The 27,997-nt window shown below is 47.8% G+C and overlaps 2 protein-coding genes across 4 annotated transcripts; one reads left to right on the top strand and one right to left on the bottom strand.

The window, feature by feature from the left end:
* Positions 1-16: 16 nt before the first annotated feature.
* GABARAPL2 (GABA type A receptor associated protein like 2) lies at positions 17-4,129 on the bottom strand. Its single transcript, XM_073659794.1, has 4 exons — positions 3,979-4,129; positions 2,205-2,260; positions 930-1,102; positions 17-578 (listed from the first exon to the last, which is right to left on the bottom strand). The coding sequence occupies exons 1-4, from the start codon at positions 4,010-4,012 to the stop codon at positions 488-490; spliced, it is 354 nt and encodes a 117-aa protein (XP_073515895.1). The 5' UTR covers positions 4,013-4,129; the 3' UTR covers positions 17-487.
* Positions 4,130-12,849: 8,720 nt separating this feature from the next.
* TMEM231 (transmembrane protein 231) lies at positions 12,850-27,586 on the top strand. 3 transcript variants are annotated; one of them, XM_073659792.1, is made up of 8 exons: positions 12,850-12,975; positions 15,260-15,493; positions 15,568-15,734; positions 15,812-15,940; positions 21,864-22,007; positions 22,154-22,235; positions 25,117-25,226; positions 26,836-27,586. In XM_073659792.1, exons 2-8 carry the CDS (start codon positions 15,355-15,357, stop codon positions 27,001-27,003), a joined length of 939 nt encoding a protein of 312 aa, XP_073515893.1. In that variant the 5' UTR covers positions 12,850-12,975; positions 15,260-15,354; the 3' UTR covers positions 27,004-27,586. The 3 variants fall into 3 exon arrangements, with proteins under 3 accessions (XP_073515893.1, XP_073515892.1, XP_073515894.1); XM_073659791.1 differs by having other exon boundaries at positions 12,863-12,975; positions 15,272-15,493; XM_073659793.1 differs by having other exon boundaries at positions 12,928-13,057; positions 15,272-15,493.
* The last annotated feature ends 411 nt before the right edge of the window (positions 27,587-27,997 follow it).

The raw sequence follows: 27,997 nt of genomic DNA, 5'->3' as shown, positions 1-27,997 counted from the left end.
GTGACAAAACGAGAAGTTATGGACTGAATGGTTTTATTTGCAGGAATTTGTAAAGGTGAATATTACATACCGGTAACTACTGATTACAATATCAATCACTACTAGTCTGTGTCTTATAGCGAAGGTCAGCAAATGGCAGAATGATGTAAACATAACTCAAAAAATATATATATATGATGAATGCTACTGGTGCGGCCGCCTGACCCCACCTCTTCCTAAGTACTATTACTTAACCACTTCACTGCTAAAGTAATCGGCCGCCGATTTCTAACTTCCTGCCTCTTTGGCAGTAAAGGGAGTTCTTCACAAAGCACGAAAATAAATTACGTTAAAAGAAAAAAAAAAGTTTTAGACAAAGATGGAGGACAAGACGTGGAAAAGAAAAACAGAAGGCGTCCAGTTAAGATGCGTCTAACCTACGGGATGGAGACTTACACATCATGTTAAAACCAACATTATTTACAAGATTCACAAGCCGTCAATGTGTCTAAAAGCCGAACGTGTTCTCTCCGCTGTATGCCACGTACAAAAAGCCATCTTCGTCTTTTTCTTTCTCGTACAGCTGTCCCATAGTTAGACTGAAGGGAAAGAGACAGAAAAACAATTACTGATCCACCCTGTCGTTCAACGTAGTCAATCAGTGGCTTGATATGTGACAGACTGATTGCCACGGCTTGTTAAAGTATCTGCTAACCTCCTCTTTAAAGGGATATTCCGCGTTATCTCCCATCCACAGGACAAGTGACATTTGCTAGATTGTTGGGGTCTGACTAATAGCCAGAATGACCCCTCCCTGAAGTGGGCTGTGTGGTGCACTCCCCCTCCCTGACGCGCGTCGCGCAGCACGAGTCAGGTGTTAAGAGTCAGTCTCCCGTGCAGCCAGGACGGCACTTGGAGGAAATCTTAAGACAAAGTCATCCTCGTCTCACCTGGACTGAGGCACAGTCTTGTCTACAAACAGGAAGATGGCTTTTTCTGAAGGCAGTTGAATGCGTTTTCTGATGATCCACATAAACTGAGCCACAGTGATGTCAGAGGGGACCAGGTATTTCCGCTTGTCGATATCCACAATTTGTGAACCAGATACTTTCTCCACGATGACCTGGGAAGTACACAAGACATTAGTACTGTGGGATATCACTGTATATATGGAGATGAGTAGCATCTAATCAACAAACCAATATATGTCCCATATAGACAGGGACAACTATATTTATTGGGAACATTTCCAGAAAGAATAACAGGATCAGCAAAAGTGAGGGGGTGGCCATACGCATGACATGAAAGTGGATCGATCCTACTGATTTTGGTGGGATCTGGTGGCCGACTGATGATGTTGGGATGGTGGAATTTAAGCTCCTGATACTTTTATTTTTGCAGGCGATAAGCTGTTGTCAGAGGACTCTGACTTTCTCCTCTTTCCCTACTGAAAACATATGATATTGCCCCCTCTTTCCTGTATGTAAATTTGTCCTTAACCAAGTGGGTGTGGTCATAAAGAGGTCACCTACAGCAAAGAGTTGAGGATCACACCCATTTAGCTAACAAGACTAGATTTATATACAAAGAAGCAGGGACCATATTTCAGAAGAAGAGAGTCGCAGGAACAAAAGCAAAACAGCACCGGATTCAGGAGCAGAGAGTCGCAGGAACAAAAGCAAAACAGCACCGGATTCAGGAGCAGAGAGTCGCAGGAACAAAAGCAAAACAGCACCGGATTCAGGAGCAGAGAGTCGCAGGAACAAAAGCAAAACCGCACCGGATTCAGGAGCAGAGAGTCGCAGGAACAAAAGCAAAACAGCACCGGATTCAGGAGCAGAGAGTCGCAGGAACAAAAGCAAAACAGCACCGGATTCAGGAGCAGAGAGTCGCAGGAACAAAAGCAAAACAGCACCGGATTCAGGAGCAGAGAGTCGCAGGAACAAAAGCAAAACAGCACCGGATTCAGGAGCAGAGAGTCGCAGGAACAAAAGCAAAACAGCACCGGATTCAGGAGAACAGCAGGGTAAAAATAATACAAATTATTGACAAGTGACAAGTCTCCTTTAAGACTATGGCTTAATGGCATCTCAAGCACAGGTTCTGGTACATGGAGATAAGAGGGGAAATTATTGCTTGTAGCCAGTGCAATCTATATACAGCTCTAATCGAGCGTTGAATAATGGATGAGCCCTCGCAGGAAACATCACAAGAGGAGAACTTACAGGAACACGGTCCGGATATTTGGCTCGGATTTTCGCCGACTCCACGCACCGGTGTTCTGAAAAAAGAAAAAAAAAAAATAATAGAAATAAAGGAAGGTTCAGGAAGAAGTCCACATAATAACCAGGAGATGACGGAGAAGTCAGCAGACGAGTGAGCCGTGCAGCAGGAATGTGGACCACCGCCGACAAGGGATTCTTTATGAATGAGACACGGCGGGTCATTCATGTGATGGCACAGGTGCGGGGCCCCGGCAGACGAGACACCTGCTTCCCCGGGACCGGATATTAACAAGGAGCAGCTTGTCAGACACAAAACAGAGAAATATAGGGAAATGTAACGTCCGAGTCATGACCAATAGGAACATAAAAAGGGGTCAAACAAGATTGTTTTATCCGAGGCCCGGCCCGCGCGCGTCACACCTCGAGAGGTCAAACTCATCCGTCTTGATCCCCAAGTATCGCGTCACTTATTTATCTTACTTCACGAATAGAAAATACAGAAGAAATAATAAAGATAATATATAATAACAGAAATGCTGAGTCCTGTACATATCACAGGATATAATGTACAGGGGGGAGGGGCAGGAGGGTTTAATACACAAGATATAACATACAGGGGGGGAGGGGCAGGAGGGTATAATACACAGGATATAACGTACAGGGGGGGAGGGGCAGGAGGGTATAATACACAGGATATAACATACAGGGGGGGAGGGGCAGGAGGGTATAATACACAGGATATAACATACAGGGGGGGAGGGGCAGGAGGGTATAATACACAGGATATAACGTACAGGGTAGAGGGGCAGGAGGGTATAATACACACGATATAACGTACAGGGGGGAGGGGCAGGAGGGTATAATACACACGATATAACGTATGGGGGGGCAGGAGGGTATAATACACAGGATATAACGTACGGGGGGAGGAGCAGGAGGGTATAATACACAGGATATAACGTACAGGGGGGGAGGGGCAGGAGGGTATAATACACAGGATATAACGTACAGGGGGGAGGGGCAGGAGGGTATAATACACAGGATATAACGTACAGGGGGGAGGGGCAGGAGGGTATACACAGGATATAACGTACAGGGGGGGAGGGGCAGGAGGGTATACACAGGACGTAACGTACAGGGGGGGAGGGGCAGGAGGGTATAATCCACAGGATATAACATACAGAGGGGAGGGGCAGGAGGGCATAATCCACAGGATATAACATACAGGGGGGAGGGGCAGGAGGGCATAATCCACAGGATATAACATACAGGGGGGAGGGGCAGGAGGGTACAATCCACAGGATATAACGTACGGGGGGGAGGGGCAGGAGGGTATAATCCACAGGATATAATGTACAGGGGGGAGGGGCAGGAGGGTATAATCCACAGGATATAATATACAGGGGGGAGGGGCAGGAGGGTATAATACACAGGATATAATGTACAGGGGGGAGGGGCAGGAGGGTATACACAGGATATAACGTAAAGGGGGGGAGGGCCAGGAGGGTATAATACACAGGATATAATGTACAGGGGAGAGGAGCAGGAGGGTATAATCCACAGGATATAACATACAGGGGGGAGGGGCAGGAGGGTATAATCCACAGGATATAACATACAGGGGGGAGGGGCAGGAGGGTATAATCCACAGGACAGGGGGCACAGGGTCCTGTACTGCAGTGTATGGGGTGACATGGCAGGACACGACCTCGTCCTCTATGGTGACACGTCAGGTGTCGGGGCTCCGCCGCCCCCGCAGTCCCCGGCCTCTCACCCAGTGCGTGGTCTTCCTTGAACATCCACTTCATGTTCCCGAGCACAGACAGCAACGACAACAACAACAGGGCGGAGCCTCCCTCTGACGTCACTTCCGTGCCAAAACGCTTTCTGTTCTCTGACTCCTCCCACAGTTGAGCAAAAAACAGGGAGGAGTCATCAGCGACGTAAGCATGCGCCGGTGACGTCATCAAGGACAGTGCGGTCACAGGGCAGCGTCCCCGTACAAGTGCGAGATCAGGAAGTGTTCACACGTGACACCTTCTGCTGTCAGTGACCCCGAGGCCGAAGGGTCCGACCCCGAGTGTCCCCACAGACACCAGGAGCCTCTGCACACAGGACACGGTGCAACCGACCGCACAAGAGGCACAAGCTGTGGAGATGGCCCAACACACGCTGAGACCGACACAGACCCCAGACCAGACCCCTAATCCAACACAGACCTCAGACCAGACCCCTAATCCAATAGAGACCCCAGACTAGACCACTAAACTAATATACAGACCCCAGACCAGACCCCTAAACTAATATACAGACCCCTAATCCAATACTGACCCCAGACCAGACCACTAAACTAATACAGACCAGACCCCTTATCCAACACAGACCTCAGACCAGACCCCTAATCCAATAGAGACCCCAGACTAGACCACTAAACTAATATACAGACCCCAGACCAGACCCCTAAACTAATATACAGACCCCTAATCCAATACTGACCCCAGACCAGACCCCTAATCCAATACAGACCCCAGACCAGACCCCTAAACTAATATACAGACTCCAGACCAGACACCTAATCCATTCCAGACCCGACCCCTAAACTAATACAGACCCCAAACCAGACCCCTAATCCAATACGGCCCCCAGACCAAACCCCTAAACTAATATACAGACTCCAGACCAAACCCCTAATCCAATCCAGACCCGATCCCTAAACTAATACAGACCTCAGACTAGACCCCTAATCTAATATAGACCCCAGACCAGATGCCTCATCTTACAGAGACCAGACCCCTAAACAGGGGCGGACACTGACTGCCTGCAGCTCCTGTGCAAGAAATGTGTCTGGGCCCCCCACCTTTTATGGCTACAAAGCTACAGATGCCACACACACATATATACCTCTTACATAGCCTCCTTTATTATGTATATTGCTGCCCCTTATTACACACTGCCCTCTCTTGTTATGTACAGCACCGTCCAATACATATTGGATTATCTATAGCGCCCTGTTCTTTATTACATACCGTCCTCTCTTGTTAGATATATAATGCAATGACGGCTGATGGAGCATGGGAAAGCTTCTTTTCTGATGTAGGAGCTGATCGACTGGTCTTCTGGTCACCGGCTGCTCCATCAGCCGTCATTTTATATCTAAGAAGAGATGACTATGTAATAAAAGAGGGCGCTGTGACTGACAAAAATAACAAGAATACGCTATGTAAGGGACAGCACTGTACATAACAGCTGAGGAAGCTATATAATAAGGGACGGCAACATATATAACTAGAGAGGATGGTACGTAATAAGGGACGATGATATACATAATAAAAGAGGAAACTATATAACTAAGGATGGCGCTATACATAATAAATGAGTACACTATATACTAAGGGCGTATGCTATACATAATAAGTGAGTACACTATATACTAAGGGCGTATGCTATACATAATAAGTGAGTACACTATATACTAAGGGACTGTGCTATACATAAGGTTACATTCCTGTATCCGTGTGCAGTGTCGGTGTGCTGCCTGCTTTTACTGACGCATTGAGCATGTCCTATTCTAATCCTCAAAATCGGATCAGAACAGGACATTCTCTGACCCTCACAGATCTCATTCTCAGATCCGTGATTTTCATGGATGTGTGAATGGATCTATAAAACTCTACGAGTCCATGGACCATCCCATAAAAAAATCTGGCAGCACACGGACATTTCACACAAATGTGAGAATGTGGGCTAAGGGATTTTACAGATAACATTATCACTCCAATTCACACAGCGCAGATACAGAATAATATTTACATCCAGGCACTTACCGCTGACGTCTCATCTGATCAGTCAGTTTCTGCTGCTTCTTCTCCATCTGGTCAGACCTTCATGTCGACATCTCCCAGCCACGTCTCGTCTTGTCATGATGATCTCCAGCCTAGAAAATAAGAAGGTCACATATATTGTATATATACATGTCTCCCCCGCTCTACGTCCTCGAATACAGATATGTAACCCCCCCATTAATATACTATTAGCCACTTAGTAATCAAAATATAAAGTGATAAGCAGCACTGTGCCCCCCATTAACTATAATCTGCACCGGCCAATAATATAAATTATTCAGTCTCTGTGACTCTCCCCAATTAACTGTAAGGCTATGTGCACACGGAAAACATACAAGGCTTCACAGTACAAGCAAAGAGACCCCCATCATAGCTCTCTCCCAGCACCCCCATCATTGCTCTCTCCCAGCACCCCCATCATTGCTCTCTCCCAGCACCCCCATCATTGCTCTCTCTCAACCTCTCTCCAGCTCCATCATTGCTCTGCCCAGCCCCTTCATTGCTCTCCCCAGCAGGCCTGTGTCAAGGATGAAGCACCGGACGGGAGATGATATAGACCAATTTTTGAGGGGTATTCAGTTGTCTAGGCTTAGTGAGGAGGCTAGGGATAGCTTGGAGGGCCCCCTGACGGTAGAGGAAATGGAGGAAGCTTTGGCTTCAATGGCAAATAATAAAGCTCCATTTGCAGATGGTTTACCGACAGAGTTCTATAAACATCTTAGAGATGTACTATTACCAAAATTAAAAGATGTGTTTATGGCGCCTCTGGAGGTGGGAGAATTACCGGAGTCAATGCGGGAGGCTACGGTGGTGGTTCTGCCCAAGGCAGATAAGGACCGGACACAGCCAGATTCGTATAGACCCATATACTTAGTACTTGCTGATATTAAAATTTTAGCTTAAGTAATGTCTAACCGATTGAGCCTGGTGGTCTCTGCTGTTGTTCACCCGGATCAGTCAAGATATATGCCGGATAGATCGACGGCCATTAACTTGAGGTGGCTATTCCTTAATATGCAATTGGCCGCTGATAATGCTGGACATAGAGTGGTGGTCTCATTAGACACAAGGAAAGCCTTTGATAGTGTGGAGTGGAGTTATCTCTGGCGTGTTCTCCAGTTGATGGGAATTGGTCCGTTTTTTTTGGCATGGATAAAATTATTATATACACTTCCGGTGGCTAGATTGAGAGTAAATGGGGAGCGGTCAGATAAATTTGATTTGACTAGAGGAACCAGACAGGGCTGCCCCCTCTCCCCGCTGTTATTTGCCCTGGCCATAGAGCCGTTGGCTGCTGTACTGAGACAATCAGACGTGGTGAGGGGATTCCGGTATGGTGTGGCGGAGGAGAAGATAGCATTGTACGCAGATGATATTTTATTATTCTTACAAGACCCTCAGATATCATTACATGGAGCAATAGCTATTATCAATAGATGTTGGTCTATTATCTGGGTTACAAATTAATTGGGATAAATCTCATATTATGGAAATAGACTCCCTGAATAGTCTAGATGTTGAACAGGTGGAGCGGACACAACTCAAGTTGGTACGAGAATTTAAGTATCTTGGAATTACAATAACATTACCAGTAAAGGAGTACCTTCAGTTGAATGTATACCCAATACTGGGGAAATTAAAGGATAAAGCATCTACATGGAGCAAAATGCGCCTCTCGGTGGTGGGACGCACCAATCTTCTTAAAATGGTGCTGATGCCCAAATTGTGGTACGTTTTACATAACTCTCCTGTGTGGATTCCTCAGCCAGTGTTCCAGCGCATTAATGCAATATTTAGAGATCTGGTCTGGGGTGGAGGGCAGCCTAGGATTAAGCTGGAGACTCTCCAAAGGCCGAAGGAAGAGGGGGGTCTCGCTCTACCAAACCCATGGGTATATTTTTTGGCAGCACAGTCCCAACATATTAGAGGGTGGGCGCAGAGGGCAGTGAAGGGGACTATTCAGGCGGTTCTGGAACTTCATCTTAAAAAAAAGTCCATAGGTAATGGGTCTAGAAACGGGACTTTTTGGGAGGATGGGTAAGTCATACCCGACCTGTGGCCTAGTCCATAAATTGTGGACAAGGGTGAATAAGATTAGAGGCATAGTGGGGCTGACAATGTATACTCCTATTTGGGATAATGAAAACCTATGTGAATTTTACAAAATAAGAGCGCTGAGAGGTTGGGTGGCAAAGGGTATACAATATAGCTATCCACTGATGGATAATCAAAGCATCAAAACCCTAGAGACGCTGAAAGAGGAATTTCACTTATCGGACAGACACAGCTATCAGTATACACCGGTTAAACATGCGTTTATTAAACAAGGGAAAATGAGGAACCTATCTGTTCAAAGGGATATCGTTATTGATTATATCTGTATGGGGGGATGTACAACAGGCGTCATATCTACGGTGTATGCGGATCTGCTTCACACCTTTCTACTGAATTATCCTGTTTTGGCTAAGGGAAAGTGGAAAGCAGATATTGGTACCATTGAGGATGACAAATGGGAATCCATATTAGAATATATCCCTAAGCTGTCTCTAAGTGAACCCGCCAGAATGTCCCAACTACTTCTTATTCACAGAGCGTATAGGTCGTCTGATTTTTTGCTCAGAATAGGAGTACGGGAGACCTCGGATTGCCTGAGATGTGGGTCAGAAGCTGCCGATATACTACATGTTATGTGGAGTTGCCCAAAACTTGCAAGCTATTGGTCTGAAGTAGCTGCCCTAATTGAAGGGTGTTATCACTGTATAATTCCTAGAAATCCAATAGTTTACTTGTTGGGATATGTGGAGGAACTTGTGGGGAATGATATCGCAAAATTGACAATTGCCAGACTATTATATGCAGCTAGAAAGGTAATAGCAAGGTATTGGGTGCGAAGGGAGCCTCCCTCTAGACAAGAGTATATAAGGCAGGTGGATTATGTGCTACGGATGGAGGAGAACATTTATTTTAAAAGGAAAAATGCTAAACTCAGTGACAACCTATGGGCACCATGGAAGGTGTGACTAATGCTATTGAAGGGAAGATTCCGGTGAATACACTACGAAATGCATAGAAATGGATATAGGATGTTTTGTGGGATATTGGATCATATCTTATATAACGACTAGGGATTATTGCTGTCTGTTAAAGGGGAGGTGGGTTGAGGGTGGGGTTCTTTTTGCTAATAAGAAAATGGAAAATTGTTATAGTGAAGTTGTATTTCATTATTGTTTTTTCTAAATGAATAAAAATGTATCTGATTTAAAAAAAACGGATGAAGCACCGGGCAGGAAGCAAAGATGAGGATGGATCCCTCCATCTCCGCTGCCATTCTCCTCCTCTCAGCAGCGGAGCTGTTCCCTGTCCGCCGCATATGATGCCCTCAATATTAACCGCCCGGCAAGGGCCCCCCTGCACCGCCGGACCAAGGTGCAGTTGCACCAGCTGCTTCTGCGGTAGGTCCGTCCCTGCCTAAACTAATATAGACTCCAGACCAGATCTCTAATCTAATACAGACCCCAGACCGGACCCCTAATCTGATACAGACCCCAGACCAGATCCCTAATCTAATACACACCCCAGACTAGATCCTTAATCTAATACAGACCCTAGACCAGACTCCTCATCTAATACAGACCCCATACTAGATCCCTAATCTAATACAGACCCCAGATCAGACCTCTCATCTAATACAGACCCCAGACCAGATCCCTAATCTAACACAGACCAGACCCCTAATCTAATACAGACCCCAGACCAGATCCATAATCTAATACAGACCCCAGACCAGTCCCTTCATCTAATACAGACCCCAGACTAGACCCCTAATCTAATACAGATACCAGACCACTAATCTAATACAGACCCCAGACCAGACCACTAATCTAATACAGACCCCAGACCAGATCCCTAATCTAATACACACCCCAGACCAGACGCCTCATCTAATACAGACCCCAGACCAGATCCCTAAACTAACACAGACCCCAGACCAGACCCCTAATCTAACACAGACCCCTAATCTAATACAGACCCCAAAATTAACACAGACCCCTGACCAGACCCCTAAACTAATACAGACCTCAGACAAGACCCTGAAATTAACACAGATCCCAGACAAGACCCCCTAATCTAATACAGACACCTGACCCCTAATCTAATACAGACCCGAGGCCAGACACCTAATCCAATACAGACCCCAGACCAGACCCCTAATCTAATACAGACCCCAGACCATACCCATAAACTAATACAGACCCCTGACCCCTAATCTAATACAGACTCCAGACCCCTAATCTAATACAGACCCCAGACTCCTAATCTAATACAGATCCCAGACCAGTCCCCTAAACTAATACCGACACCAGACCCCTAATTTAATACAGACCCCTAATCTAATACAGACCCCAGACCAGACCCTTAATCTAAGGCACACACCAGACCCCAGACTAGACCTCTAAACTAATACCGACCTCAAACAAGACCCTGAAATTAACACAGACACCTGACCCTTAATCTAATACAGACACCTGACCCTTAATCTAATACAGACCCGAGGCCAGAAACCTAATCTAATACAGACCCCAGACCAGACCCCTAATCTAATACAGACCCCAGACCATACCCATAAACTAATACAGACCCCAGACCAGACCTCTAATCTAATACAGACCCCAGACTCCTAATCTAATACAGATCCCAGACCAGTCCCCTAAACTAATAGACACCAGACCCCTAATTTAATACAGACCCTAGACCAGACTCCTATATTAATAAACACCCCACACCAGACCTCTAATCTAATACAGACCCCAGACAAGACCCCTATACTAATAAACACCCAGACCAGACTCCTATTCTAATACACACCCCAGACCAGACTCCTAATCTAATACAAACCTCAGACCAGACCCCTAAACTAACAGAGACTCCAGACCCCTAAACTAATACAGACACCAGATCACCCCTCCTAATCTAATGCAGACCCCAGACTAGACCCCTAATCTAATGCAGACCCCTAAACTAATATAGACCCTAGATCAGACCCCTAATCTAACACAAACACCAAACTCTTAACATAATACAGACCCCAGAACACAGACCCCAGACCAGACCCCATACCAGACCCCTAATCTAATATAGACCCCAGACCAGACCCCTAATCTAATACACACCCCTAAACCCCTAATGTAAGAGACCCCAGACCAGATCCCTAAAGTAACAGAGACTTCAGACCCCTAAACTAATGCAGACCCCAGACCACTAATCTAAGACAGATACTATAATGCATACGATGTAAAGATAACTCCAGCAAGGAGACGGTGACTGCCTAAGGCCACGGTCCCACTATCAGTATTTGGTCAGTATTCGGTCAGTATTTTTTCTCAGGAGTGGGTGATAATTGCAGAATTGGTGACTTGTTTCTATTATACCTTTTCTCTGATTGTTTCTCACCTGGTTTTGGCTCCCACTCCTGAGAAAAAATACTGACCAAATACTGACCGAATACTGATAGTGGGGCCGTGGTCTCAGGCTACTTCCCACTATCAAGGATATAGCAGCTTATTTTTGCTGCTTCTAAAATGTTGCCTTCTAATTGTGCAGGTAAATCCACGTGTTCATTGAACAATGCGGAGTTACCGCACCCTACAGCAATAGAAATTGACAGGCTGCGGCTCGTAAAGCCGCACTGCCGGTGAGTTTACACCGCGTCAAACAGAAGCACAGAGGCCATGGGATTTCTGTAAAGCCATCCGTTGTGCTTGTAATGTGGAACGCAGTGCAGGTGAGCTGTGTCCAAAACGCTGCCATTACGGATGGTGGGCACGTACCATTACAGTGTCTGATAGGATTGTTCTGGGTCTAGTTGGATCCACTGAGCCCTTATGTCAGGAGTGGAGACAGACAGAAGAGGCCGCTGTGTAAGGTCAGTATATGGGCCCTCTGCAGTCCAATAGCTCCTTATAATTGGAGGTGGATGGGGCCCCTGACGCTCCATTTCATACCAGAGATAAAAGCTGATCGGTGCCCAGAGGTCGGACACAGGATCATGTTCTCAGCTCTCCTGCCTGTAAGTGATCACTTTTCACCGGACGCCTTCAGGAAAGTTCAGCAACTTTCTTAAATCTCATTTTTACTTCTTCGCCATTTCCTCTTAAGCCACCGAGCGTTGTTATATTTGCACCCGGTCTGGACAGTGCTCACAGCGCACACATCGCTTCGTGTTCTGATGGTTTGCTATAATGTATCAGAGGATTGGATCGGATACAAGAGGAGCAGATTCAGCCGCGAGATCAGATGTGGAGTTTACAGGAACGTCCTCATTCTCCGCCGGCAAGTGAACGTCCTCATTCTCCGCCGGCAAGTGAACGTCCTCATTCTCTGCCGGCAAGTGAACGTCCTCATTCTCCGCCGGCAAGTGGAGAGCTTACACATGGTGGAGAAATAAAACGCAAATGACACCAAAAAGTGGTGCGATGAGACACAGCAGGCGATATAGCAATATATTATATAGCGCCAACATATTCCACAGCACCGTACAACAATGGGGTGGAAGGTCGTAACCCTTTATAAGCCCCATTATTGCTTATCCATGGGACAGGCGGTGGGGAGCGCAGGTCCCTGCCCCCAAATAAGAGGGCAGCACCCAGTAATGAGCAGTGAGTGCACAGTCACAAACAGCAATTTTCTGCAGTCTATGCTCTCCTTCTCCTGCTGAGGAACTACAACTCCCAGCAGACTCTGCTGTGAGGAACTAGGCCGCAGAGCTGTGTCTATACAGTCAATGTAGGTATAGCGGCTGCCCAGTATCACGTGGTCAGGAACAACTTCCGGTGTGCTGTTTGTCATTGCACTTTGTTTCCGGTTGATGGCGTCTGTTACTATGGAGACCGCAGTCTGGGGAGCGCGCGCTTGGGAGCTTCTATAAAGTGGTAACCGCGGGATCCGGGGCCGCATCTCACCCTCCGGGGTCATCCCGGGAGAAGGGAGGACGGCGGGGAGGCCGGGATATAGGTGGGGGGTATATGGATGTACAGGGGAGGAGGAGGGGGGTACAGGAAGGGAGGAGGGGGTTGTATAGAGGGACAGGAAGGGAGGAGAGGGTATATAGGGGGGGGGGGAGGGGGTATATAGAGGGACAGGAAGGGAGGAGGGGGGTGTGTAGAGGGACAGGAAGGGAGGAGGGGGTATATAGGGGGGAAGGAGGAGGGGGTATATAGAGGGACACGGGGGAAGGAGGAGGGGGTATATAGAGGGACACGGGGGGAGGAGGAGGGGGGTACATAGAGGGACAGGGGGGAGGAGGAGGGGAGTACATAGAGGGACAGGGGGGAGGAGGAGGGGAGTACATAGAGGGACAGGGGGGGAGGAGGAGGGGAGTACATAGAGGGACAGGGGGGGAGGAGGAGGGGGGTACATAGAGGGACAGGGGGGGAGGAGGAGGGGGGTACATAGAGGGACAGGGGGGGAGGAGGGGGTATATAGAGGGACAGGAAGGGAGGAGGGGGGTGTATAGAGGTACAGGGGAGGAGGAGGGGGGTACAGGAAGGGAGGAGGGGGGTGTATAGCGGGACAGGAAGGGAGGAGAGGGTATATAGAGGGACAGGAAGGGAGGAGGGGGGTGTATAGAGGGACAGGAAGGGAGGAGGGGGTACATAAAGGTACAGGGGAGGAGGAGGGGGGTACAGGAAGGGAGGAGGGGGGTGTATAGAGGGACAGGAAGGGAGGAGAGGGTATATAGGGGGGGAGGAGGGGGTATATAGAGGGACAGGAAGGGAGGAGGGGGGTGTATAGAGGGACAGGGGAGGAGGAGGGGGTATATAGAGGGACACGGGGGGAGGAGGAGGGGGGTACATAGAGGGACAGGGGGAGGAGGGGGTATATAGAGGGACAGGAAGGGAGGAGGGGGTACATGAAGGGAGGAGGGGGGTGTATAGAGGGACAGGAAGGGAGGAGGGGGTATATAGAGGGACAGGGAGGAGAGGGTATATAGGGGGGGGAGGAGGGGGTATATAGAGAGACAGGAAGGGAGGAGGGAGGTACAGAGGAGGGGGTATATAGAGGGACAGGAAGGGAGGAGGGGGTATATAGGGGGGAGGGGGTATATAGAAGGACAGAATGGGAGGAGGGGGTATATAGAGGGACAGGAAGGGAGGAGGGGGTATATAGGGGGAGGGGGTATATAGAAGGACAGGATGGGAGGAGGGGGTATATAGAGGGACAGGGGGGAGGAGGGGGTATATAGAGGGACAGGAAGGGGTACAGGAAGGGAGGAGGGGGGTATATAGGGGTACAGGAAGGGAGGAGGGGGGTATATAGAGGGACAGGAAGGGAGGAGGGGGTATATAGGGGGGAGGAGGGGGTATATAGAGAGACAGGAAGGGAGGAGGGGGGTACATGAGGGACGGGGGGGAGGAGGGGGTATATAGAGGAACGGGGGGAGGAGGGGGTATATAGAGGGACAGGAAGGGAGGAGGGGGTATATAGAGGGACAGGAAGGGAGGAGGGGGTACATAGAGGTACAGGGGAGGAGGAGGGGGTACATAGAGGTACAGGAAGGGAGAAGGGGGGTATATAGAGGGACAGGAGGGGAGGAGGGGGTATATAGAGGGACAGGAGGGGGTATATAGAGGGACAGGAGGGGGTATATAGAGGGACAGGAGGGGGTATATAGAGGGACGGGGGAGGAGGGGGTATATAGAGGGACAGGAAGGGAGGAGGGGGTATATAGAGGGACAGGGGAGGAGGAGGGGTATATAGAGGGACAGGGGAGGAGGAGGGGTATATAGAGGGACAGGAAGGGAGGAGGTGGTATATAGTGGGACAGGGTAGGAGGAGGGGGTATATAGAGGTACTGGAAGGGAGGAGGGGGGTATATAGAGGGACGTGGGGGAGGAGGGGGGTATATAGAGGGACGTGGGGGAGGAGGGGGGTATATAGAGGGACGTGGGGGAGGAGGGGGGTATATAGAGGGACATGGGGGGAGGAGGGGGTATATAGAGGGACAGGGGAGGAGGAGTAGAGGTATATAGTGGTGTAGGGGAGTATATACAGGTATTTCCATACCCCCTCCTGTGTATATGGAGAGTAGACGTGCACATGATGAGGTACGAGATTAGGAGGTTGTTATACAGAGGTCGGTGCCCAGTTCAGTATGAGACCCCCATATGCTGTAGTTGTGGGGGCGACTATCCTCATTGCCCTATTTCTAATCAGATTTTTATACAGGGGGATCTATGCAAAACACATGAAGAGGGTCCAGACACTAAAGAATAAACCCTGATGAGGTGCGGACCCCCGACATCTCCACCATGGCGATCTACGAAGTCTACTCTCACCCGCTACTTGTCAGATACAGAAGTAGTGTGTGCTCCAGAGCCACGCTCTTCCTCCTGGTGGTGCTGCCGCTGACCTACATCCCTCCACTGTTAGTGGCCTACCGCAGCCAGGGTGAGACCCCCGGCCCCCCATCCCTGCGCTCAGCAGGTTTCAGCGTTGTGAATCCGTTCCTCGGTTTCTTGCAGGGTTCTGGTTGAAGCAGAGCACGTACGAGGAACAGCCCAACGTCCGCTTCCGCTATGAGGCCTTACTCATCGCCATCACCAGTAGCAGTGGGGGGTACGTGGCTTGGAGCACATTTCAAGGATTCAACAACCTAGTGGGGGACAGGCTGCGGATACCCCAAGTGTCGGTACGTAGCACACATCTACATGTACTTGTCCAGCAGAACTGTTCACACAGTGATGTGACGTCACTTACATCTCGTAGGTTCGAGAGGAGGATAAAAACCAAGATGGGAAGATGGAGCAGCTGAACTTCAGTTTGGAGCTGCCGTTGTTACCAGTGGAGGACGTCTACGGGGTCCAGCTTATCCTGACCTTCTCCTACCAGCTCTATGTAAGTGCCGGGCGTGTAGAAGTATAAGGACTAGATATGCGCAAATACATTCGAATGGAATTGAATTCTGGAAAAATCCAAAATGCACATGTGTTGTACCTCTCCAGCCCCTCTGCTCATCACCATCACCCGTCCGGTCCTCATGACATCTCCAGATCACTCCTGCTCGGGTTGAATAGCTTCGGGTCGGGCATTCTGGGTTTGAACAGACCTGGGAGGGTCTTGCGCAGGCCCATGCGAGGTTATGGCGCACATCATGATGCCATCTATAATATAATCGTACAAGCATCCCTGTGTCTGAAGCCTCTATAGACTGCGCAAGCGCGACGTGCCTGCTCATTCTGGACCCCACAGAGGGACGCAACCACATCCTAAACGAAGAGTTTAGGATAAGGATTGTGGCCCAGGAGATCGCGGTATACGTAAGCATTGAACGCTTACCGCGATCTCTGCCCCCCCCCCCCCCCCCTAGCAACTCACCTATCCAGGAGACCGCGCTGTGTCTTCGGGCCGGGAGATGAATGCACCGTCGGAATCGGCGCATGCGCATAGCGCTCTTCCGACGCCATTTTATTGAAGACATTGCAAGTGTGTCTTCAATAGACACATTGAAGACACACTTGCAGTGTGGTGTCTTCAACAAAATGGCGCCGGAAAGAGCAGACTGCGCAGGTGCCACAGTCCTCCCCGCCCTCTCATGACATCATTGATTATTTAAATAAACATAACATACGCCTACACATATGTCTCTTACACATATATCTATATAAGTATATCTGAAGAGGACACTATATATACATATTACATATAGAATAGTCAGCGGAGTAATCCTGGCACTGGGGCGCAGGATGGGAGCAGCACATGACAGGATGGGGGCGCAAGAAGGCAGCAGCACATACCAGGATGGGGACCATATCTATAATATAACGCTACAAGCGTCCCTCTGTCTGAAGCCTCTATAGACTGTGCTTGCGCAACGCGCAGTCTGGCTCCAGACAGAAGCACCTTACAGCCATTATTGGTGAGAGGAGTGTATGGCGCCGGAGATCGCTATATGTGTAGACACTGAACACATACCGCGATCTCCGGCGCCATACTTACATACTTAACTGACCGGGAGGAGCGTTGCCGCGGCGCCTCTCTTCTCGCCGGAGACCGGAGCAGGAGTGAAGGCGTTGGAGTCGGCGCATATCGCTATCCAGCGCCATTTTACTGAAGACACATTTGCAGTGTGTCTTCAGCAAAATGGTGCCGGACAGCGCGGTATGGACATGCGCGTACTCCGGTGCCACACTCCTCCTCTGGCCTCCGGCTGAGCAGGACACAGCAGCGCTGGAGCACAGGGAAGAAAGATGAGTATAAGTGTTTATTTTTTTGTATGTGTGCAGCGTGAAAGGGATGAGGGGTGCCATACATACCAGGATTGGGGGAGTGAGGGGGCCACGCATACCAGGACTGGGGGAGTGAGGGGGCCACGCATACCAGGACTGGGGGAGTGAGGAGGCAACGCATACCAGGATTGGGGGATGAGGAGGGGGGGGTCCACGCGTACCAGGATTGGGGGATGAGGAGGGGGGGGGCCACACGTACCAGGATTGGGGGATGAGGAGGGGGGGGGCCACACGTACCAGGATTGGGGGATGAGGAGGGGGGGGCCACACGTACCAGGATTGGGGGATGAGGAGGGGGGGGCCACACGTACCAGGATTGGGGGATGAGGAGGGGGGGGGCCACACGTACCAGGATTGGGGGATGAGGGGGGGGGCATGCGTACCAGGATTGGGGGATGAGGGGGGCCACGCATACCAGGATTGGGGGGTGAGGGGGGCCCGCGTACCAGGATTGGGGGACGAGGGGTGCCACGCATACCAGGATTGGGGAACGAGGGGTGCTATGCATACCAGGATGATGGATGGGGTGCCATGCATACCAGGATGAGGGGTACCATGTATACCAGAATAGGGATGAGGGGTACCATGCATACCAGAATAGGGATGAGGGGTACCATGCATACCAGAATAGGAATATGTGGTGCTATGCATACAAGGATAGGGTTGAGGGGGCCATGCATACCAGGATGAGAGGTTGGGTGCCATGCATACCAGGATAGGGATGAGGGCAGCACATAACAGGATGGAGGAACAGGATTGGGCAGCACAAATACCAGCATGGGAGACCATATACCAATAAAAAATGCTCGCCACCCGGGCGTAGAACGGGTTCATAGCTAGTATACAGTATATTTGTCTTTCCCAGAACCTTCCGGAATCTCATCAGATCTGAAGTCTTGTCCTTGAGTGACACGAGCGGCAGCAGTCTATAGACTGGACAGGTGGCGGAGAGGAGCGGAGGGGCTAGATCAGGGATGTCAAACGCCAACCCACATAGGGCCAAAATGAAAAATTTGGACAAAATCGCAGGCCAACCAGTATACAGAATAATGGGCCCCACAAAGTCCTCCATACAGTATAATGGCCCCACATAGTCCTCCATACAGTATAATGGCCCCACATAGTCCTCCATACAGAATAATGGCCCCACATAGTCCTCCATACTGTATAATTGGCCCCACAAAGTCCTCCATACAGAATAATGGCCCCACATAGTCCTCCATACAGAATAATGGCCCCACATAGTCCTCCATACTGTATAATTGGCCCCACAAAGTCCTCCATACAGAATAATGGCCCCACATAGTCCTCTATACAGAATAATGGCCCCACATAGTCCTCTATACAGAATAATGGCCCCACATAGTCCTCCATACAGAATAATGGCCCCACATAGTCCTGCATACAGAATAATGGGCCCACATAGTCCTCTATACAGTATAATGGGCCCCACATAGTCCTCCATACGGAATAATGGGCCCACATAGTCCTCCATACGGAATAATGGGCCCACATAGTCCTCTATACAGAATAATGGGCCCCACATAGTCCTCTATACAGAATAATGGGCCCCACATAGTCCTCCATACAGAATAATGGGCGCCACATAGTCCTCCATACAGAATAATGGGCCCCACATAGTCCTCCATACAGTATAATGGGCCCCACATAGTCCTCCATACAGATTAATGGGCCCCACATAGTCCTCCATACAGAGTAATGGGCCCCACATAGTCCTCCATACAGAATAATGGGCCCCACATAGTCCTCCATACAGAATAATGGGCCCCACATAGTCCTCCATACAGAATAATGGGCCCCACATAGTCCTCCATACAGTATAATGGGCCCCACAAAGTCCTCCATACAGAATAATGGCCCCACATAGTCCTCCATACAGTATAATGGGCCCCACAAAGTGTTCTATACAGAATAATGGCCCCACATAGTCCTCCGTACAGAATAATGGCCCCACCATAGTCCTGCATAGAGAATAATGGGCCCCACATAGTCCTCCCTACAGTATAATGGGCTCCACATAGTCCTCCATACAGTATAATGGCCCCACATAGTCCTCCATACAGTATAATGGCCCCACATAGTCCTCCATACAGAATAATGGCCCCACATAGTCCTCCATACAGAATAATGGCCCCACATAGTCCTGCATACAGTATAATGGGCCCCACATAGTCCTGCATACAGTATAATGGGCCCCACATAGTCCTGCATACAGAATAATGGGCCCACATAGTCCTCTATACAGTATAATGGGCCCCACATAGTCCTCCATACAGAATAATGGGCCCACATAGTCCTCTATACAGAATAATGGGCCCACATAGTCCTCTATACAGTATAATGGGCCCCACATAGTCCTCCATACAGTATAATGGGCCCCACATAGTCCTCCATACAGAATAATGGGCCCCACATAGTCCTCCATGCAGAATAATGGGCCCCACATAGTCCTCCATGCAGAATAATGGGCCCACATAGTCCTCCATACAGAATAATGGGCCCACATAGTCCTCCATACAGTATAATGGGCCCCACATAGTCCTCCATACAGTATAGTGGGCCCCACATAGTCCTCCATACAGAATAATGGGCCCCACATAGTCCTCCATACAGAATAATGGGCCCCACATAGTCCTCCATACAGTGTAATGGGCCCCACATAGTCTTCCATACAGTATAATGGGCCCACATAGTCCTCCATACAGTATAATGGCCTCACATAGTCCTCCATACAGTATAGTGGGCCCCACATAGTCCTCCATACAGTATAATGGGCCCACATAGTCCTCCATACAGTATAATGGGCCCACATAGTCCTCCATACAGTATAATGGCCTCACATAGTCCTCCATACAGTATAGTGGGCCCCACATAGTCCTCCATACAGTATAATGGGCCCACATAGTCCTCCATACAGTATAATGGGCCCACATAGTCCTCCATACAGTATAATGGGCCCACATAGTCCTCCATACAGTATAATGGCCTCACATAGTCCTCCATACAGTATAGTGGGCCCCACATAGTCCTCCATACAGTATAATGGGCCCACATAGTCCTCCATACAGTATAATGGGCCCACATAGTCCTCCATACAGTATAATGGCCTCACATAGTCCTCCATACAGTATAATGGCCCCACATAGTCCTCCATACAGTGTAATGGGCCCCACATAGTCCTCCATACAGTATAGTGGGCCCACATAGTCCTCCTTACAGTATAGTGGGCCCCACATAGTCCTCCATACAGTATAATGGGCCCCACATAGTCCTCCATACAGTATAATGGGCCCCACATAGTCCTCCATACAGTATAGTGGGCCCACATAGTCCTCCATACAGTATAATGGGCCCACATAGTCCTCCATACAGTATAATGGGCCCACATAGTCCTCCATACAGTATAATGGCCTCACATAGTCCTCCATACAGTATAGTGGGCCCCACATAGTCCTCCATACAGTATAATGGGCCCACATAGTCCTCCATACAGTATAATGGGCCCACATAGTCCTCCATACAGTATAATGGGCCCACATAGTCCTCCATACAGTATAATGGCCTCACATAGTCCTCCATACAGTATAGTGGGCCCCACATAGTCCTCCATACAGTATAATGGGCCCACATAGTCCTCCATACAGTATAATGGGCCCACATAGTCCTCCATACAGTATAATGGCCTCACATAGTCCTCCATACAGTATAATGGCCCCACATAGTCCTCCATACAGTGTAATGGGCCCCACATAGTCCTCCATACAGTATAGTGGGCCCACATAGTCCTCCTTACAGTATAGTGGGCCCCACATAGTCCTCCATACAGTATAATGGGCCCCACATAGTCCTCCATACAGTATAATGGGCCCCACATAGTCCTCCATACAGTATAGTGGGCCCACATAGTCCTCCATACAGTATAATGGTCCCACATAGTCCTCCATACAGTGTAATGGGCCCCACATAGTCCTCAACACAGTATAGTGGGCCCACATAGGGGTGGCAGGGTTCTGGTTTCGCGGGCCAAATATAACCAACCACCTTGTGGGCCACAGTCTTTCATGTATGAGTTAGAGAGATGGGCTGTGAGGTGAGTAGAAGTATTTTATTTTTATTCATATTGCGTTTATAATGCTTTGGGATCTAGATCTTGTAAGGGACATTAAATAATTCTAATTTTACCTGTCTCTAGCAAGACGCTTTTCTCTCACCTTTTTTTTTCCCAACACCTCTATGCGTCTCCATGGTGACAGACTACAAACAAGCCCTATTTGTAGTCTGACGGTGCAGTCATCAGTAGATCAGTGAGAAGAGGAATGAATTAATGCCAGTTTAGCTCCCACACGGGCTTGGCTTGTCCGTCTGTAACCATGCAGACACATTGGTCTGTAGGAGAGCTGTATACATAAAACGGGAGAAGAGTTATAGTCAATACTGTAAGTATATTTTCTGGTCACTTTCATGAGATGATGGGGGATGTAATATATTTCTGTATTTGGCGATTCCTGCAGAGGATGTCCACATTTGCTATGCAGAGCATGGCGTTCGTCCAGTATACGTCTCCTGTTCCCGGAGCCAAGCTTTACATCAATGGAGACCTGAGGCTTCAGCAGAGACGACCTCTGAGACACCAGGGCCTGGACACCACCTACAACGTAAGACACTACAGTCGGGGGACGTAGCGGAGCTGTGTCTGTTTTGGACATATGGAAATGAGGCGGATTGGGGGCCAGATGTGGGGATTACAGAGCAGGAATAGTAACGATGGTTGGTTGTTTTTTTTTCTGATTCCACGTGGCAGGTTTCTGTTATCAATGGAACGAGCCCATTCGCAAGTTCTTACGATCTGATCAACATCCTGTCCGCTTATCAGGAGAGGAACGGTGAGTGCAAGACGCTGAACTTTCTTCTGATTTTGCAGCATTATTATTTTCTGATTTGTGCGGTGAGAATTGTACCGTCGATTTCATTGATTGACTGCTCCGAGAGTCCAAACGTCAGGGACCTCCATCATCAGCAGCACCTCCTACGGATAGGAAAACATCCAAAATACTGCAGCTCCGTCTGCGGCTGTTAAACGGTTAAATCCCGCTGTCAATCTCTGACAGCGGGATTTAACACGTGCCGTCTGGAAGCACGTCACAAATACCGCCCATCGGCGCAACTGTCACGTGATCTGGGGGCGCCGATGGGTTGTGATGACAGCCGGGGATCTGCAGAAGACCCCCATGCCTGTCATGGTGAATCAACTGTGAACACTGCCTCAAAGGAGAACATAATTTTGAGTTTTTGCGATACATAGCAGTGCTGAAGCCCTACTATGAATAGCACAGACAATCAAACGATCACAGCTTCAAGACTCCTAAGGGGACAATTAAATACAGTAAAAAGTGAAACCACCGTCTGTACATGACGCGCAGCACCCGAACTACCGTCAGGACATGGAGCGCAGCACCCGAACCACCGTCAGTACATGGAGCGCAGCACCCGAACCACCGTCAGTACATGGAGCGCAGCACCCGAACCACCGTCAGTACATGGAGCGCAGCACCCGAACCACCGTCAGTACATGGAGCGCAGCACCCGAACCACCGTCAGTACATGGAGCGCAGCACCCGAACCACCGTCAGTACATGGAGCGCAGCACCCGAACCACCGTCAGGACATGGAGCGCAGCACCCGAACCACCGTCGGGACATGGAGCGCAGCACCCGAACCACCGTCGGTACATGGAGCGCAGCACCCAAACCACCGTCAGTACATGGAGCGCAGCACCCGAACCACCGTCGGTACATGGAGCGCAGCACCCGAACCACCGTCGGTACATGGAGCGCAGCACCCGAACCACCGTCGGTACATGGAGCGCAGCACCCGAACCACCGTTGGTACATGGAGCGCAGCACCCGAACCACCGTCGGTACATCAATTCAGGGGAACCACAGCACAGCTTTAATGAAGGTTGGACCGTCACCATTTGTAAGGTGATGGCATGTCCTATTGATATATCATCGCTTTGAGCTGGGGGTACAATTTTAAGCCTTTCACTGTCTCAACAATTTTATCACTTAACACTAATATGACCTATATGAATTATAAAATACATAAATCCTATAATACCACTAAAATAGACTCAATTTTAACCCCTTAAATACCGGGGACGTATTAGTACGCACATTTGCGTACCCTCCGTTCAGTGAGGGCTGCTGCGCTGAGCCCTCACTGAACGGAGCACATGTCAGCTGATTCTTACAGCTGACATGTGCCCGCAACAGCCGCGGGTGGAATCACGATCCACCCGCGGCTGTTAACATGTTAAATGCCGCTGTTAATCTCTGACAGCAACATTTAACGCGCGCTTCCGGGTAGCGCGTCATAAGCCCCGCCCACCGGCGACCCCGTCACGTGATCGCAGGTCGCCGATGGGTGGGCATGACAACCCAGGGTCTGCAGCAGACGCCTGTGGTTGTCATGATCTTGTCGCTATGAGCGCCACCTAGTGGTCGGCGCTCATAGCACAGGACCATTTCTGCTGCATGCAGGGGACCTGCTCGTCCCCTGTATGTAGCAGAGGCGATCGGATAGTTGCTGCTTCTAGTCTCCTATGGAGACTATAGAAGCATGCAGTAAGTGAAAAAAAAAAAAGTTTTTAAAAAAAATAAAAAAATATAAAAGTTTAAATCACCCCCCTTTCGCCCCATTCAAAATAAAATAATAAAAAATAAACCCCACATACACATATTTGGTATCGCCGCGTTCGGAATCGCCCGATCTATCAATATAAAAAAAGAATTAATCCGATCGGTAAACGGCGTAGCGAGAAAAAAATTCTAAACGCCAGTATTACGTTTTTTGGTCGCCGCAAAATTGCAATAAAATGCAATAACGGGCGATCAAAACATCGGATCTACCCCAAATGTTATCAATAAAAAGGTCAGCCCGGTGCGCAAAAAATAAGCCATCAACCAGCCCCAGATCACGAAAAAATGGAGACACTACGGGTCTTAGAAAATGGCGCTATTTTTTTATTTATTTTTTTTTACCAAATTTTGGAATTTTTTTTCACCACTTAAAGATAAAAGAACCTGTACATGTTTGGTGTCTACGAACTCGTAATGACCTGTAGAATAAGAAGGGCAGGTCAGGTTTAGCATTCAGTGAACGTGGTAAAAAAAATAAATAAAAAACAACTGTGGTATTGCACTTTTTTTGCAATTTTACCGCACTTGGAATTTTTTTCCCGTGCACGATATGGTAAAACTAGTAATGGCGTTGAAAAGTACAACTCGTCCCGCAAAAAATAAGCCCTCACACGGCCATATTGACCAAAAAATAAAAACACTATGGCTCTGGGAACAAGGGGAGCAAAAACGAAAATGCAAAAACGGAAACTGCTCCGGGGCTTAAGGGGTTAAAATAGCGCTGAGAACTTTACACTCCGCCTGCAATTCACGCTGCAACCACCAGGTGGCCACATATAGACACACATAGCATAAACATTGCATGATGGAGTATTTCGAAACTTCTAGGGTGATTATCCCTTGACGCTCGCCCGCCTGTCCTGGTGATGATTTCTGTAACGATCTGTTCGCCCGTCACCATGAAGCCTCCCATAGGATGATGTGAATACAGGTTCTGCAGAATCTCCCACCTTCCTCCAGTTCTCGGGATTATCATTTATTCCTGTGATTATCTCCTGCCGTTGTTCACTCTCTTCTTCCCTCCCATCCATCCATTTATATTAGTATGTGTCTTGTGTGATTGCAGTGACAACCGTCTTGAACATTCCCAATCCAATATGGCTCCCGGGAAGAGGCAGTTTTGACCCATTCGTGATAAGTGGCGTCATCCGTTACCCCATGGAGACTATTTCATATCCTTTTTTTTTCTTGGAAAAATCTTTTGCTGTTGGGTCCAATAACTGTACTTCCCCTTTAAAAACTTCCCTAGCGCAGTAATGATCACATAAGAGGTGAAGGTGCCGTCCGCTGTGTAGGTAGCTTTTACATCTTAGAGTGGATCTTAAACTGCATTCATTACTAAATAGATCACTTGGACCTAATGAGGCTGATACATTTACTTTGAAAATCCACATCAGAATAGCCCTAAAAAAAAAAAAAAAAAAGTTTCCCCAACTAACTTTAAGAACATTTCAAGTTCTAAAATTCTCATTTTTAATTTCAGGATCATACCACTATTTTGGCATGGATTTTTTTAAAAAGTACACCTGCCTCTACAGGTCTAAGAGATCTGTGTATATATACACAGACAGACTGTCACCATCACAGGATCAGGCCCCGTCACAGCGAAATGTTCCTCTCTTTTTGTGAAATGTCATCAGTCACTGATAATATCTCTGCGGAACAAGAAAATCTGCAAGAAGATCGTCAGTATGTCAGACAGAAGCTTTCACTTTTATGGTATAAGGATCCTGTGTCATCTACTGTATATAGAGGTGTTATCAGTCATTGTACAGGAGGAGGAGGAGGTGAGCTGTGACATCACCTATTGTTAATGATGGATCCTGTGTTATCAGTCATTGTCACAGCTCACCTTCTCCTCCTCCTGTACAATGACTGATAACACCTCTATATACAGTAGATAACACAGGATCCACCATTAACAATAGGTGATGTCACAGCTCACCTTCTCCTCCTCCTCCTGTACATCATCTATTGTTAATGGTGGATCCTTTGTTATCTACTGTATACAGAGGTGTTATCAGTCATTGTACAGGAGAGGGAGGAGGTGAGCTGTGACATCACCTATTGTGAATGGTGGATCCTGTGTTATCTACTGTATATAGAGGTGTTATCAGTCATTGTACAGGAGGAGGAGGTGAGCTGTGACATCACCTATTGTGAATGGTGGATCCTGTGTTATCTACTATATATAGAGGTGTTATCAGTCATTGTACAGGAGGGGGAGGAGGTGAGCTGTGACATCACCTATAGTGATGGTGGATCCTGTGTTATCTTCTGTATATAGAGGTGTTATTAGTCATTGTACAAGAGGAGGAGGAGGAGGTGAGCTGTGACATCGTCTATTGTTACTATATCTGTATATAGAGGGGTTACATCTTACATCAGTAAGGAGGAGATGGGAGAGCACTACTTTAAGGTCCAGGGATCTTGCAGCAGATGGAAGGTGATATTGGGGGAACCTAGTTCACTCCGGACACATGCTGTCATGGAAAACCTCTTACTGGTCGGTGTAACTTCTCTTCCCAGAGAGTCTGGCCAATAACGGGTTATAACAGCCGTATCCCGGATAGGAAAGTCAGTGATAATAAATCTATATTGTGGCTTTGTGTCTCCTGCCCCGTATACAGCAGGTCCCTTCTCCCTGCTCCATCTTCTGCTTCTGTTCACCAAATGTTAGATGAAACAGATGCCGACCTCTGATATTTCCGCGCTCATTTCCTCGCCGGCTTCTTCCATTTCCTGCCATCTTTGCGTCTTGTCCTTAACCGTCTGCAGCACATATGAGCCCGGCTTCTGGGAGATGATCAAGTACGCCTGGATCCAGTATGTCAGCGTCCTCCTCATCTTCCTCTGGGTTTTCGAGAGAGTGAAAATTTTTATCTTTCAGAACCAAGTGTTCACTACGGTCCCGGCGTCCCGGCCGGCGTCATGCAAAGCGCACCAGAGCTGACGGCGCCACCGCTGGATTCTCACTGCACTTACACCCGTTCCCATAATGCAATAACCTCTGGGATTTTTCCAAGATTTTTTTTTTTTTTAAATACCCCAATTAATTGACTTTATATTAAATTATTCAGACTTACTATCACATTTTTTGGGAATTATGACACATTGATTTTATTGGGTCTTACATGGGTTTTCTGGAATACCCCTAAAAAGTGTGTATGTATGTGTATATATACATATAATTTTTTTTAAATAATCACATTATTATTTAATATATACGTATTACAATAATATTTATATTTTATAATATATAATAAATTATAATATAATTACTTATAAAATATAAATCTATATAATATAAATATATATTATATAATATAAATGATATAATATGGATATATATCATAATCAATTATATAATAAAAATTATGATTATTAAATTATATATTTTATATATATGTGTATATTTAATAATCATATAATTGTATATTATTAAATATACATATATATAATATATATATAATAGAAAATATATAGAAAATAAAAAATATATAATACCATGATTATTAAAAAACTATATATATATATATATTATAATATTTTTTAGAAATTGAAGGATAAGCCACGACTATATTATTATGGGGTCTGGGCGAATAAAGGGGTTATAGCAGGTCACTATGGATGCAGTGGGGGGCTTTGATGTGCAGGGACAATTTAGAAAGGGGCGCAATATTAGACCATCGCTGATCGATGGACCCCCAAGGATGCTGAGAATACGGCGAAGGTCTGTCCTAGCAATATACAGACGGGAATAACAAGCTGATACGTCATAAGATGGCGAAATATGCGCGTTCCCGATCTGGTGCTCTTGGCCGGATAACCGCTAAAAGGATCTGCAGCTCTTCATTTGATTAGCCGGCCTCAGACCACCGCGATGATCGCACCAGGCCGGCTAATCAAAGGAAGAGCTGCGGATTCACATAGAAAGGAGCCGATTC

This window comes from Phyllobates terribilis, unplaced genomic scaffold (genome assembly GCF_046119375.1).
Source record: "Phyllobates terribilis strain yellow unplaced genomic scaffold, ASM4611937v1 Scaffold_14__1_contigs__length_39327217, whole genome shotgun sequence".
In the NCBI taxonomy this organism is placed as follows: domain Eukaryota; kingdom Metazoa; phylum Chordata; class Amphibia; order Anura; family Dendrobatidae; genus Phyllobates; species Phyllobates terribilis.
The sequence above is the reverse complement of the archived record's forward strand: the minus strand, read 5'-3'. Positions and strand labels throughout refer to the sequence as shown.

Bases quoted from the DNA above. Each gene is read 5' to 3' on its own strand.
- GABARAPL2 (XM_073659794.1), bottom strand. From the start codon at position 4,012: ATGAAGTGGATGTTCAAGGAAGACCACGCACTGG. The intron at 1,103-2,204 runs GTAAGTTCTCCT...TGTACTTCCCAG, and splicing joins AATATCCGGACCGTGTTCCT to GTCATCGTGGAGAAAGTATC. The intron at 579-929 runs GTGAGACGAGGA...CTTTCCCTTCAG, and splicing joins AAGACTGTGCCTCAGTCCAG to TCTAACTATGGGACAGCTGT.
- TMEM231 (XM_073659792.1), top strand. From the start codon at position 15,355: ATGGCGATCTACGAAGTCTACTCTCACCCGCTACTTGTCAGATACAGA. The intron at 22,008-22,153 runs GTAAGACACTAC...TCCACGTGGCAG, and splicing joins GCCTGGACACCACCTACAAC to GTTTCTGTTATCAATGGAAC. The intron at 25,227-26,835 runs CCTTTTTTTTTC...TGCAGCACATAT, and splicing joins CCATGGAGACTATTTCATAT to GAGCCCGGCTTCTGGGAGAT.